This window comes from Engystomops pustulosus, chromosome 5, assembly GCF_040894005.1.
Source record: "Engystomops pustulosus chromosome 5, aEngPut4.maternal, whole genome shotgun sequence".
NCBI classification, from domain to species: Eukaryota; Metazoa; Chordata; class Amphibia; order Anura; family Leptodactylidae; genus Engystomops; species Engystomops pustulosus.
Genome location: NC_092415.1, coordinates 154,301,411 through 154,315,520, shown reverse-complemented (window position 1 = coordinate 154,315,520; position 14,110 = coordinate 154,301,411). Strand labels below are relative to the sequence as shown.

The window sequence follows — 14,110 nt, the reverse complement described above, 5'->3', positions numbered from 1 at the left end:
GGTGGCCCTCCAGAAAAATTAAATGCATAAAGTACTATAGCTAGAGCCAGTGGGCCCTGTCAAAAAATAGCCAGTTTCCTCTGCTTTACTGTACAAAGAGGAGGAGAAGGAGGAAAATGAGGAGGAGGAGGAGTGGATAAATTATTCAGGTTGAGCTTCCTTCACCTGGTGGAGATTGGAAATTATGAGAAATCCAGGCTTTATTCATCTTAATAAGCGTCAGCCTGTCAGCGCTGTCAGTCGACAGGCGTGTACGCTTATCGGTGATGATGCCACCAGCTGCACTGAAAACCCGCTCGGACAAGACGCTAGCGGCAGGGCAGGCAAGAACCTCCAAGGCGTACAGCGCCAGTTCGTGCCACATGTCCAGCTTTGAAACCCAGTAGTTGTAGGGAGCTGTGTGATCATTTAGGACGATGGTATGGTCAGCTACGTACTCCCTCACCATCTTTCTGTAAAGATCAGCCCTACTCTGCCGAGACTGGGGACAGGTGACAGTGTCTTGCTGGGGTGACATAAAGCTGGCAAAAGCCTTGTAAAGCGTACCCTTGCCAGTGCTGGACAAGCTGCCTGCTCGCCTACTCTCCCTCGCTACTTGTCCCGCAGAACTACGCACTCTGCCGCTAGCGCTGTCAGAAGGGAAATACTGTTTCAGCTTGTGAACCAGGGCCTGCTGGTATTCATGCATTCTCACACTCCTTTCCTCTCCAGGGATGAGAGTGGAAAGATTTTGCTTGTACCGTGGGTCCAGGAGAGTGAACACCCAGTAATCGGTGCTGGAATAAATTCTTTGAACGCGAGGGTCACGGGATAGGCAGCCTAGCATGAAATCTGCCATATGCGCCAGAGTACCAACGCGTAAGAATTCACTCCCCTCACTGGCCTGACTGTCCATTTCCTCCTCCTCCAACTCCTCCAACTCCTCTTCTTCTGCCCATACACGCTGAACAGTGAAGGACTCAACAATGGTCCCCTCTTGTGTCTCGCCAACATTCTCCTCCTCTTCCTCCTCATCCTCCTCCACCTCCACCTCCTCCGATATGTGCTGAGAAACAGACCTAAGGGTGCTTTGGCTATCAACAAGGGAATCTTCTTCCCCCGTCTCTTGTGACGAGCGCAAAGCTTCCGACTTCATGCTGATCAGAGAGTTTTTCAACAGGCCAAGCAGCGGGATGGTGAGTCTGATGATGGCGGCATCGCCACTGACCATCTGTGTTGACTCCTCAAAGTTACTCAGCACCTGACAGATATCAGACATCCACGTCCACTCCTCATTGTAGACTTGAGGAAGCTGACTGACCTGACTACCAGTTCTGGTGGAAGTTGACATCTGGCAGTCTGCAATCGCTCGGCGCTGCTGGTAAACTCTGGATAACATGGTCAGTGTTGAATTCCACCTCGTGGGCACGTCGCACAACAGTCGGTGAGCGGGCAGTTGGAGGCGGCGCTGCGCTGCCCTGAGAGTGGCAGCATCTGTGCTGGACTTCCTGAAATGCGCACAGATGCGGCGCACCTTCGTGAGCATATCAGACAGATTGGGGTATGTCTTGAGGAAACGCTGAACTATCAGATTTAACACATGGGCCAGGCATGGCACATGTGTCAGTCTGCCGAGTTGCAGAGCCGCCACCAGGTTACGGCCGTTGTCACACACAACCATGCCTGGCTTCAGGTTCAGCGGTGCCAGCCACAGATCAGTCTGCGCCGTGATGCCCTGTAATAGTTCTTGGGCGGTGTGCCTTTTATCGCCTAGGCTCAGCAGTTTGAGCACCGCCTGCTGTCGCTTAGCGACGGCACTGCTGCTGTGCCTAGAGCTACCGACTGATGGCGCCATGCCCACGGATGGTAGTTCGGAGGAGGAGGTGGAGGAGGGGTGGGAGGAGGAGGAGGCATAGTAGGCCTGAAACACCTGGACCGAGGTAGGCCCCGCAATCCTCGGCGTCGGCAGTATATGACCAGCCGCAGGGTCAGACTCGGTCCCAGCCTCCACCAAGTTAACCCAATGTGCCGTCAGCGATATATAGTGGCCCTGCCCGGCAGCACTCGTCCACGTGTCCGTGGTCAGGTGGACCTTGTCAGAAACGGCGTTGGTCAGGGCACGGATGATGTTGTCTGACACGTGCTGGTGCAGGGCTGGGACGGCTCATCGGGAAAAGTAGTGGCGGCTGGGGACCGAATACCGAGGGGCGGCCGCCGCCATGAGGTTGCGAAAGGCCTCGGTCTCTACTAGCCTATAGGGCAGCATCTCCAGGCTAAGCAATCTGGAGATGTGGACATTAAGGGCTTGGGCGTGCGGGTGGGTTGCACTATATTTGCGTTTCCGCTCCAGCGTCTGGGGTATGGAGAGCTGAACGCTGGTGGATGCTGTGGAGGATCGTGGAGGCGACGATGGGGTTTTTGTGGCAGGGTCCTGGGCAGGGGGCTGACTATCAGCTGACACAGGGGAAGGAGCAGTGGTGTGCACGGCCGGAGGTGAACGGGCTTGTTGCCACTGAGTGGGGTGTTTAGCATTCATATGCCTGCGCATGCTGGTGGTAGTTAAGCTAGTAGTGGTGGAACCCCTGCTGATCCTGGTTTGGCAAATGTTGCACACCACAGTCCGTCGGTCATCCGGTGGTGTTTCCTTAAAGAACCTCCAGACTTCTGAAAATCTAGCCCTCGCCGCAGGAGCCCTCACCACGGGAGCTTCACTAGTTGACACATTTGGCGCTGATGCACAAGCTATGGCCCTGCCTCTCCGTCTGGCCCCACCACTGCCTCTTCCAACCTGTTCTGGTCGAGGACTCTCCTCTGTCTCAGAAGCACTGTGTTCACCCGGCCTATCAACCCAGCTTGGGTCTGTCACCTCATCATCCTCCGATCCCTCAGTTTGCTCCCCCCTCGGACTTCCTGCCCTGACAACAACTTCCCCACTGTCTGACAACCGTGTCTCCTCATCGTCGGACACCTCTTTAGACACTTCTTCCACTACGTCAAGAAGGTCATCATCACCCACAGACTGCGACTGGTGGAAAACCTGGGCATCGGAAAATTGCTCAGCAGCAACCGGACAAGTGGTTTGTGACTGTGGGAAGGGTCCAGAAAACAGTTCCTCAGAGTATGCCGGTTCAAATGGCAAATTTTCCTGGGAGGGGGCAGACTGGGGGGGAGGAGGCTGAGGTGCAGGAGCTGGAGGAGTGCCGATTTCGGTGACATGGGTGGACTGCGTGGAAGACTGACTGGTGGACAAATTGCTCGAAGCATTGTCGGCAATCCACGACATCACCTGTTCGCACTGTTCTGGCCTCAACAGTGCTCTACCACGAGTCCCAGTAACTTCAGACATGAACCTAGGGAGTGTAGCTCTGCGGCGTTCCCCTGCTCCCTCATAAGCAGGTGGTGTCTCACCCCGCCCAGGACCACGGCCTCTGACCCCTGCAGTAGTTGGACGCCCACGTCCCCGCCCTCGTCCTCTACCCCTAGCCCTCGGGTTAAACATTTTGAAAATGAGAGTTATAACTTTAATTTTTTTTTAACTTTTTTTTGTGTTTTTTGTTTTTTTTTGTGTTTTTTAGTTTTTAAAACCAAACGATGCTATCCTATTGCTATGGCTATTTTCTAGCCAAGTATGAAAGCACACTGCTATGCCAGATGAGATGACGCTGAGTTATTAAAAAAATAAACGTAAAATAAAAAAGGAAATGGCAGACTGTGCCTAATTGAAATCCAACCCCTAATAAATTTTCCCACTTCGGTCTTTGCGATGGATATGTGCGTCACTAAGCGCAAAACACAGCGGTCGCAAGTCTCACTACAAATTGCTCACAATTTGCTAGTAGATGCACTGCAGCAAGTACAGCCACCAGCAGATCAACCAGAAATCAAATATATATAACGCTACTGTAGGCGTAAGTAAGCCGTTTGGATTCTCCTATGGCTATTTTCTAGCCAAGTATGAAAGCGCACTGCTATGCCAGATGAGATGACGCTGAGTTATTAAAAAAATAAACGTAAAATAAAAAAGGAAATGGCAGACTGTGCCTAATTGAAATCCAACCCCTAATGAATTTTCCCACTTCGGTCTTTGCGATGGATATGTGCGTCACTAAGCGCAAAACACAGTGGTCGCAAGTCTCACTACAAATTGCTCACAATTTGCTAGTAGATGCACTGCAGCAAGTACAGCCACCAGCAGATCAACCAGAAATCAAATATATATAACGCTACTGTAGGCGTAAGTAAGCCGTTTGGATTCTCCTATGGCTATTTTCTAGCCAAGTATGAAAGCACACTGCTATGCCAGATGAGATGACACTGAGTTATTAAAAAAATAAACGTAAAATAAAAAGTAAATGGCAGACTGTGCCTAATTGAAATCAAACCCCTAATAAATTTTCCCACTTTGGTGTTTGAGGTGGATATGTGTGTCACTAAGAGCTAAACACAATGGTAGCAAGTCCCCCTGCAAATTCCTCACAATATGGTACTAGCTGCACTACTAGTGCCAGCAAGCCCAGCCACAAGCAAACAAAAAAAAAAAAGTATAACGTTATTGTAGCCCTAAGAAGGGCTGTTGGGTTCTTGTTGAATCACTCCTGCCTAACACTATTCTAATAGAACACCCTAACGCTTTCCCTGACCAGCAGCAGCTCTCTCCCTAGCGGCATCCAGACACAGAATGATCCGAGCAGCGCGGGCAGCGGCTAGTCTATCCCAGGGTCACCTGATCTGGCCAGCCAACCACTGCTATCGACGTGTAAGGGTACCACGTCATGCTGGGTGGAGTGCAGAGTCTCCTGGCTTGTGATTGGCTCTGTTTCTGGCCGCCAAAAAGCAAAACGGCGGGAGCTGCCATTTTCTCGAGCGAGCGAAGTATTCGTCCGAGCAACGAGCTGTTTCGAGTACGCTAATGCTCGAACGAGCATCAAGCTCGGACGAGTATGTTCGCTCATCTCTAGTGATTATACAATATGGTAAAATTAAGAATAGGCTCAATCTGCAATTCACAGCACAATAACAAGCAGAGTAAATTGTGTGAACCTTTAAGAAAAGTTTGGAAAGTTGCAATGTGCTAAGGACTAACACGACATACATTTATAATTAGTCCATAGGATGGTAAACAGACAAAGATAAATCTAGAAGTGAACACTTTGATGGGTGTTTAGTAGAGATGAGCGAGCACTAAAATGCTCGGGTACTCGTTATTCGAGACGAACTTTTCCCGATGCTCGAGTGCTCGTCTCGAATAACGAGCCCCATTGAAGTCAATGGGAGACTCGAGCATTTTTCAAGGGGACCAAGGCTCTGCACAGGGAAGCTTGGCCAAACACCTGGGAACCTCAGAAAAGGATGGAAACACCACGGAAATGGACAGGAAACAGCAGGGGCAGCATGCATGGATGCCTCTGAGGCTGCTTAATCGCACCATTATGCCAAAACTATGGGCAACAGCATGGCCATGACAGAGTGACAGAATGAAGCTAGATAGCATGTAAAACATCCAATAATTGACCCTGACACTATAGGGGACGGCATGCAGAGGCAGCGGCAGCAGCGGCAGGCTAGAGAGTTGCATGGCGACATACTGTAAATGGACTCAGGCTTCAAACCAATGGGTGGCAGAGAGGAACCAAAGGAGGTGAGCAAGAAGCGCTCAAATAATATCGGTACATGATAAAAGTTTGCCAGTATATTTTGTGGATTACACAGCAGGGTGGCGACAAAGTTAACATGGAAGCCATGAAAACAACCCAAAATTCTGCCTGACACAGCTCGTTTGATAAGGGGACCATGTATGGAGGCAGTGAACTAGTAGTAGATTAAAGGTGCTGCAGTTAAAACTATGTTAGTTGGATCTTGGCATGGAGCTGGCGCTCCGCTGCCAGGCGAGCTTTCGCCAATCCAAGCCCCTGTCTCTAGGCTACTCCCCAAACAGCACTTCTAAGAACCTTTTGTATAAGATCAAGTGTAGTAGCGTTCTTATAAGTTTGGGATATGGCGGGTGAGGGGAATGTAAACAGATGCGCAAGAAGCGCATGATGCGCATGGAGCTGGCGCTCCGCTGCCAGGTGAGCTTTCGCCAATCCAAGCCCCTGTCTCTAGGCTACTCCCCAAACAGCACTTCTAAGAACCTTTTGTATAAGATCAAGTGTAGTAGCGTTCTTATAAGTTTAGGATATGGCGGGTGAGGGGAATGTAAACAGATGCGCAAGAAGCGCTGAAATAATATTGGTAAATGATAACAGTTTGCCAGTATATTTTGTGGATAACACAGCAGGGTGGCGACAAAGCTAACAACTTTGATGTGGAATCCATGAAAACAACCCAAATTTCTGCCTGACACACCTCATTTGATAAGGGGACGATGTATGGAGGCAGCTATATGGACGACTTTTGGAGGTAGCAATGGAGACAACGTGTGGAGGCTGCTATGGAGACAATTTAATTTGGAAAGTGCCTGTATGTGGCAGTCCAAAAAAGTTTTCAAACCAGAGGAGCAGGTAGGTGGCCCTCCAGAAAAATGAAATAGATTGAGTGCCTGTATGTGGCAGTCCAAAAAAGTTTTCAAACCAGAGGAGCGGGTAGGTGGCCCTCCAGAAAAATTGAATAGATTGAGTGCCTGTATGTGGCAGTCCAAAAAACTTTTCAAACCAGAGGAGCAGGTAGGTGGCCCTCCAGTAAAATGGAATAGATTGAGTGCCTGTATGTGGCAGTCCAAAAAAGTTTTCAAACCAGAGGAGCAGGTAGGTGGCCCTCCAGTAAAATGGAATAGATTGAGTGCCTGTATGTGGCAGTCCAAAAAAGTTTTCAAACCAGAGGAGCAGGTAGGTGGCCCTCCAGAAAAATTGAATAGATTGAGTGCCTGTATGTGGCACTCCCAAAAATTGTTTAAAACAGAGGACCGGGTAGGTGGCCCTCCAGAAAAATTGAATAGATTGAGTGCCTGTATGTGGCACTCCCAAAAATTGTTTAAAACAAAGGACCGGGTAGGTGGCCCTCCAGAAAAATTGAATAGATTGAGTGCCTGTATGTGGCACTCCCAAAAATTGTTTAAAACAGAGGACCGGGTAGGTGGCCCTCCAGAAAAATTAAATGCATAAAGTACTATAGCTAGAGCCAGTGGGCCCTGTCAAAAAATAGCCAGTTTCCTCTGCTTTACTGTACAAAGAGGAGGAGAAGGAGGAAAATGAGGAGGAGGAGGAGTGGATAAATTATTCAGGTTGAGCTTCCTTCACCTGGTGGAGATTGGAAATTATGAGAAATCCAGGCTTTATTCATCTTAATAAGCGTCAGCCTGTCAGCGCTGTCAGTCGACAGGCGTGTACGCTTATCGGTGATGATGCCACCAGCTGCACTGAAAACCCGCTCGGACAAGACGCTAGCGGCAGGGCAGGCAAGAACCTCCAAGGCGTACAGCGCCAGTTCGTGCCACATGTCCAGCTTTGAAACCCAGTAGTTGTAGGGAGCTGTGTGATCATTTAGGACGATGGTATGGTCAGCTACGTACGCCCTCACCATCTTTCTGTAAAGATCAGCCCTACTCTGCCGAGACTGGGGACAGGTGACAGTGTCTTGCTGGGGTGACATAAAGCTGGCAAAAGCCTTGTAAAGCGTACCCTTGCCAGTGCTGGACAAGCTGCCTGCTCGCCTACTCTCCCTCGCTACTTGTCCCGCAGAACTACGCACTCTGCCGCTAGCGCTGTCAGAAGGGAAATACTGTTTCAGCTTGTGAACCAGGGCCTGCTGGTATTCATGCATTCTCACACTCCTTTCCTCTCCAGGGATGAGAGTGGAAAGATTTTGCTTGTACCGTGGGTCCAGGAGAGTGAACACCCAGTAATCGGTGCTGGAATAAATTCTTTGAACGCGAGGGTCACGGGATAGGCAGCCTAGCATGAAATCTGCCATATGCGCCAGAGTACCAACGCGTAAGAATTCACTCCCCTCACTGGCCTGACTGTCCATTTCCTCCTCCTCCAACTCCTCCAACTCCTCTTCTTCTGCCCATACACGCTGAACAGTGAAGGACTCAACAATGGTCCCCTCTTGTGTCTCGCCAACATTCTCCTCCTCTTCCTCCTCATCCTCCTCCACCTCCACCTCCTCCGATATGCGCTGAGAAACAGACCTAAGGGTGCTTTGGCTATCAACAAGGGAATCTTCTTCCCCCGTCTCTTGTGACGAGCGCAAAGCTTCCGACTTCATGCTGATCAGAGAGTTTTTCAACAGGCCAAGCAGCGGGATGGTGAGGCTGATGATGGCGGCATCGCCACTGACCATCTGTGTTGACTCCTCAAAGTTACTCAGTACCTGACAGATATCAGACATCCACGTCCACTCCTCATTGTAGACTTGAGGAAGCTGACTGACCTGACTACCAGTTCTGGTGGAAGTTGACATCTGGCAGTCTACAATGGCTCGGCGCTGCTGGTAAACTCTGGATAACATGGTCAGTGTTGAATTCCACCTCGTGGGCACGTCGCACAACAGTCGGTGAGCGGGCAGTTGGAGGCGGCGCTGCGCTGCCCTGAGAGTGGCAGCATCTGTGCTGGACTTCCTGAAATGCGCACAGATGCGGCGCACCTTCATGAGCAAATCAGACAGATTGGGGTATGTCTTGAGGAAACGCTGAACTATCAGATTTAACACATGGGCCAGGCATGGCACATGTGTCAGTCTGCCGAGTTGCAGAGCCGCCACCAGGTTACGGCCGTTGTCACACACAACCATGCCTGGCTTCAGGTTCAGCGGTGCCAGCCACAGATCAGTCTGCGCCGTGATGCCCTGTAATAGCTCTTGGGCGGTGTGCCTTTTATCGCCTAGGCTCAGCAGTTTGAGCACCGCCTGCTGTCGCTTAGCGACGGCACTGGTGCTGTGCCTAGAGCTACCTACTGATGGCGCCATGCCCACGGATGGTAATTCGGAGGAGGAGGAGGTGGAGAAGGGGTGGGAGGAGGAGGAGGCATAGTAGGCCTGAAACACCTGGACCGAGGTAGGCCCCGCAATCCTCGGCGTCGGCAGTATATGACCAGCCGCAGGGTCAGACTCGGTCCCAGCCTCCACCAAGTTAACCCAATGTGCCGTCAGCGATATATAGTGGCCCTGCCCGGCAGCACTCGTCCACGTGTCCGTGGTCAGGTGGACCTTGTCAGAAACGGCGTTGGTCAGGGCACGGATGATGTTGTCTGACACGTGCTGGTGCAGGGCTGGGACGGCACATCGGGAAAAGTAGTGGCGGCTGGGGACCGAATACCGAGGGGCGGCCGCCGCCATGAGGTTGCGAAAGGCCTCGGTCTCTACTAGCCTATAGGGCAGCATCTCCAGGCTAAGCAATCTGGAGATGTGGACATTAAGGGCTTGGGCGTGCGGGTGGGTTGCACTATATTTGCGTTTCCGCTCCAGCGTCTGGGGTATGGAGAGCTGAACGCTGGTGGATGCTGTGGAGGATCGTGGAGGCGACAATGGGGTTTTTGTGGCAGGGTCCTGGGCAGGGGGCTGACTATCAGCTGACACAGGGGAAGGAGCAGTGGTGTGCACGGCCGGAGGTGAACGGGCTTGTTGCCACTGAGTGGGGTGTTTAGCATTCATATGCCTGCGCATACTGGTGGTAGTTAAGCTAGTAGTGGTGGAACCCCTGCTGAGCCTGGTTTGGCAAATGTTGCACACCACAGTCCGTCGGTCATCCGGTGTTTCCTTAAAGAACCTCCAGACTTCTGAAAATCTAGCCCTCGCCGCAAGAGCCCTCGCCACGGGAGCTTCACTAGTTGACACATTTGGCGCTGATGCACCAGCTCTGGCCCTGCCTCTCCGTCTGGCCCCACCACTGCCTCTTCCAACCTGTTCTGGTCGAGGACTCTCCTCCGTCTCAGAAGCACTGTGTTCACCCGGCCTATCAACCCAGCTTGGGTCTGTCACCTCATCATCCTCCGATCCCTCAGTCTGCTCCCCCCTAGGACTTCCTGCCCTGACAACAACTTCCCCACTGTCTGACAACCGTGTCTCCTCATCGTCGGACACCTCTTTAGACACTTCTTCCACTACGTCAAGAAGGTCATCATCACCCACAGACTGCGACTGGTGGAAAACCTGGGCATCGGAAAATTGCTCAGCAGCAACCGGACAAGTGGTTTGTGACTGTGGGAAGGGTCCAGAAAACAGTTCCTCAGAGTATGCCGGTTCAAATGGCAAATTTTCCTGGGAGGGGGCAGACTGGGGGGGAGGAGGCTGAGGTGCAGGAGCTGGAGGAGTGCCGATTTCGGTGACATGGGTGGACTGCGTGGAAGACTGACTGGTGGACAAATTGCTCGAAGCATTGTCGGCAATCCACGACATCACCTGTTCGCACTGTTCTGGCCTCAACAGTGCTCTACCACGAGTCCCAGTAACTTCAGACATGAACCTAGGGAGTGTAGCTCTGCGGCGTTCCCCTGCTCCCTCATAAGCAGGTGGTGTCTCACCCCGCCCAGGACCACGGCCTCTGACCCCTGCAGTAGTTGGACGCCCACGTCCCCGCCCTCGTCCTCTACCCCTAGCCCTCGGGTTAAACATTTTGAAAATGAGAGTTATAACTTTAATTTTTTTTAAACTTTTTTTTGTGTTTTTTTGGTTTTTTCTGTGTTTTTTAGTTTTTAAAACCAAACGATGCTATCCTATTGCTATGGCTATTTTCTAGCCAAGTATGAAAGCACACTACTATGCCAGATGAGATGACGCTGAGTTATTAAACAAAATAAACGTAAAATAAAAAAGGAAATGGCAGACTGTGCCTAATTGAAATCCAACCCCTAATAAATTTTCCCACTTCGGTCTTTGCAATGGATATGTGCGTCACTAAGCGCAAAACACAGCGGTCGCAAGTCTCACTACAAATTGCTCACAATTTGCTAGTAGATGCACTGCAGCAAGTTCAGCCACCAGCAGATCAATCAGAAATCAAATATATATAACGCTACTGTAGGCGTAAGTAAGCCGTTTGGATTCTCCTATGGCTATTTTCTAGCCAAGTATGAAAGCACACTACTATGCCAGATGAGATGACACTGAGTTATTAAACAAAATAAACGTAAAATAAAAAAGGAAATGGCAGACTGTGCCTAATTGAAATCCAACCCCTAATAAATTTTCCCACTTCGGTCTTTGCAATGGATATGTGCGTCACTAAGCGCAAAACACAGCGGTCGCAAGTCTCACTACAAATTGCTCACAATTTGCTAGTAGATGCACTGCAGCAAGTTCAGCCACCAGCAGATCAACCAGAAATCAAATATATATAACGCTACTGTAGGCGTAAGTAAGCCGTTTGGATTCTCCTATGGCTATTTTCTAGCCAAGTATGAAAGCACACTACTATGCAAGATGAGATGACACTGAGTTATTAAAAAAATAAACGTAAAATAAAAAGTAAATGGCAGACTGTGCCTAATTGAAATCAAACCCCTAATAAATTTTCCCACTTTGGTGTTTGAGGTGGATATGTGTGTCACTAAGAGCTAAACACAACGGTAGCAAGTCCCCCTGCAAATTCCTCACAATATGGTACTAGCTGCAAATAAAAAAAGTATAACATTATTGTAGCCCTAAGAAGGGCTGTTGGGTTCTTGGAGAATCACTCCTGCCTAACAGTAAGCTAATAGAACACCCTAACGCTTTCCCTGACCAGCAGCAGCTCTCTCCCTAGCGGCATCCAGACACAGAATGATCCGAGCAGCGCGGGCAGCGGCTAGTCTATCCCAGGGTCACCTGATCTGGCCAGCCAACCACTGCTATCGACGTGTAAGGGTACCACGTCATGCTGGGTGGAGTGCAGAGTCTCCTGGCTTGTGATTGGCTCTGTTTCTGGCCGCCAAAAAGCAAAACGGCGGGAGCTGCCATTTTCTCGAGCGGGCGAAGTATTCGTCCGAGCAACGAGCAGTTTCGAGTACCCTAATGCTCGACCGAGCATCAAGCTCGGACGAGCATGTTCGCTCATCTCTAGTGTTTAGTCAATCATCATCAGAGCAAGTGCAGTATATGCAAGAGAAATTGTGAAACCTTCCTGCGTGATATTTAATGGCTCAAAACGATTACATTGAAAATATATATATGTCAAAGTGCCCTCATCAGCACAGCTGCAATCCCTTCTAATAATTCCTTTTCATAACATTCCAGAACGCCCCACTGGAGCCTGAAGTGCTACCCCTCACTGCAAATACCACGTCTCTATATTTGGATTTTTGACATTTGGAAAGTACACTTTTATTGTATAAAGTTAGAAATGAAAATACATTTGAAAATGTGTTTAATCCTTAGTCATAATTCAGTTTAATGTTTTATCTGAAATTGAGATGAATGGAAATATAGACTAAATAGAGACTATCTAGTAGTGGATAATAATATAGGTGGTTTGGGCAGTAGCCCATGGTCACCCAAACCACCCAACAAATTTTATACTGAGATGGACCTTAACACATGAAATCCTGGTTCATCTGCTCCTGCTTTTAATACACATGTAGTCAAGAACCATTTAAGAACCTTTGAAGTTCCTCCAAAGGTCCTGAAATTATTTACTGAAAGCAGACAGAGGGGGAAAATCCTCCATTTCCACCAAAAGCTTAATTCTAGTACCATATGTAGGAAGTAAATTCCAGACTTGTAGGGGCTATAATATTCATACAGCCAAGGGCACATGGCAGTCATAATCCATCCCTGAGTCCAATCTATCTATCTATGAGAAAATGAGAGGTGTAGTTTGGGAGGACAGATATCTGACATACAGACAAATGAAGAATGCCTGGTAAAAAGCCCTCAATTTGTCTGCAGTAACCTAAGGGTTAAAGCAGACATGTGGTAAGCAGGAGTGCAATCTAAGGGTGCGATCACACACTGTAGTTACAACTGCATCGCAATCCGCTTTTAGTTGGTTTAAGCTGCAGTTCTCTTATGAACTGAAGGGGTGAATTTGATTTTGAAGGGGAAACCTGTCCCACAAATGTCATTCACCTGTTGAACAAACTCATCTACTCATTGGGTGTCTGTTACAGGGCTGCAATCATCATCATTATCTGCTCACTGCTCTGCTATATCTTCCTCTTTCTTCCTTCACAGCTCCTTCCTCACTCATGAAGTTAATAGCTAACCTTGTGCTCCAAGTAAACCTCAGTCAGCTCACTCTGTCAGGGACTCCAAAGCCCCTGTGACTCAATGCAGTAGGCTGGGAGGGCGGCAGGTATACTTTTACCAGATTTTAAAAGTAAGTGCAACCATTAATGTTAATTATAAAAGCAGATTGGGAAATGGTATCACATAAAATGAAGTAAAAAAGTATTATTTTGGAGTAAAAACCAATACATCTGCTAAAGGATCCCTTTAGTTTAAATAAACAGTTTACATGAAATAAAGAAAGGAGGCATCAGGCAGAAGGATTGCTGTACCTTTAGTTTGCGATCATGGTCCCCACTGCAAAGGGAGTTTACAGAAACTTTAAATGTTTTCCAGACTGGATTTAAATTGTTCATTACAACCTATAATAAAATAAGGAAAACTTTAACATCTATTAAACTTTAAATTGTAAATGAATTATACGGAAGACATTATTTTACCTTAAAATACTATGGAGGAACGCAATTAGATACTGTTTGTTCATGAAAGACAAGTGGTGCCTACCAAAAGCTACAGAGGTCTTTAGTACAATTGTCAAAAATAAGATCTAATTGACATTACAGATGAGGCACTGGTTAACATGACTGAAAAACTAGCGCCTAAGCACCTAATGCTAGGACAGTTTTAGAAACCATTCTTTCAAGGTCACCGTCCCATATATATACATTATTAATTTCAAGACTTTACTGCATGCTTTATACTTTTAGCAGCAAACATGCAGTTGTGCATTGGAATATAAGGCATATAGCTTCTTTGTTATCTGAGTAGAATCTGTACACTCCCTCTGACAGCAGACTTTAGGGCACCCATTGACAGAACACTGGACCCATATTTACAGGTTCCTTTCATGCACGCATCCGGGAGAGACAGCCATGAGCTAGTAGCAAAGACGCCAGCTAGCTCATGGCCGCCATAGACCTGTGAACTGACACCGTGCAGTGACCACATTGGGGGTCATTTACTAAGGGCCCGAATCGCGTTTTTCCGTCGGGTT

At 48.7% G+C, this 14,110-nt stretch overlaps 1 protein-coding gene across 2 annotated transcripts in view; it reads right to left on the bottom strand.

The window, feature by feature from the left end:
* CPNE4 (copine 4) overlaps positions 1-14,110 on the bottom strand; it is a 299,743-nt gene that overhangs the window by 84,803 nt on the left and 200,830 nt on the right. For both annotated transcript variants that reach the window (XR_011855880.1, XM_072153478.1), the window contains exon 7: positions 13,389-13,478. Coding sequence is in view for 1 of the 2 variants with exons in the window: in XM_072153478.1 (XP_072009579.1) it covers positions 13,389-13,478 (90 nt within the window). In the remaining variant the exon portion in view is untranslated. The remainder of the gene's footprint in view (positions 1-13,388; positions 13,479-14,110) is intronic.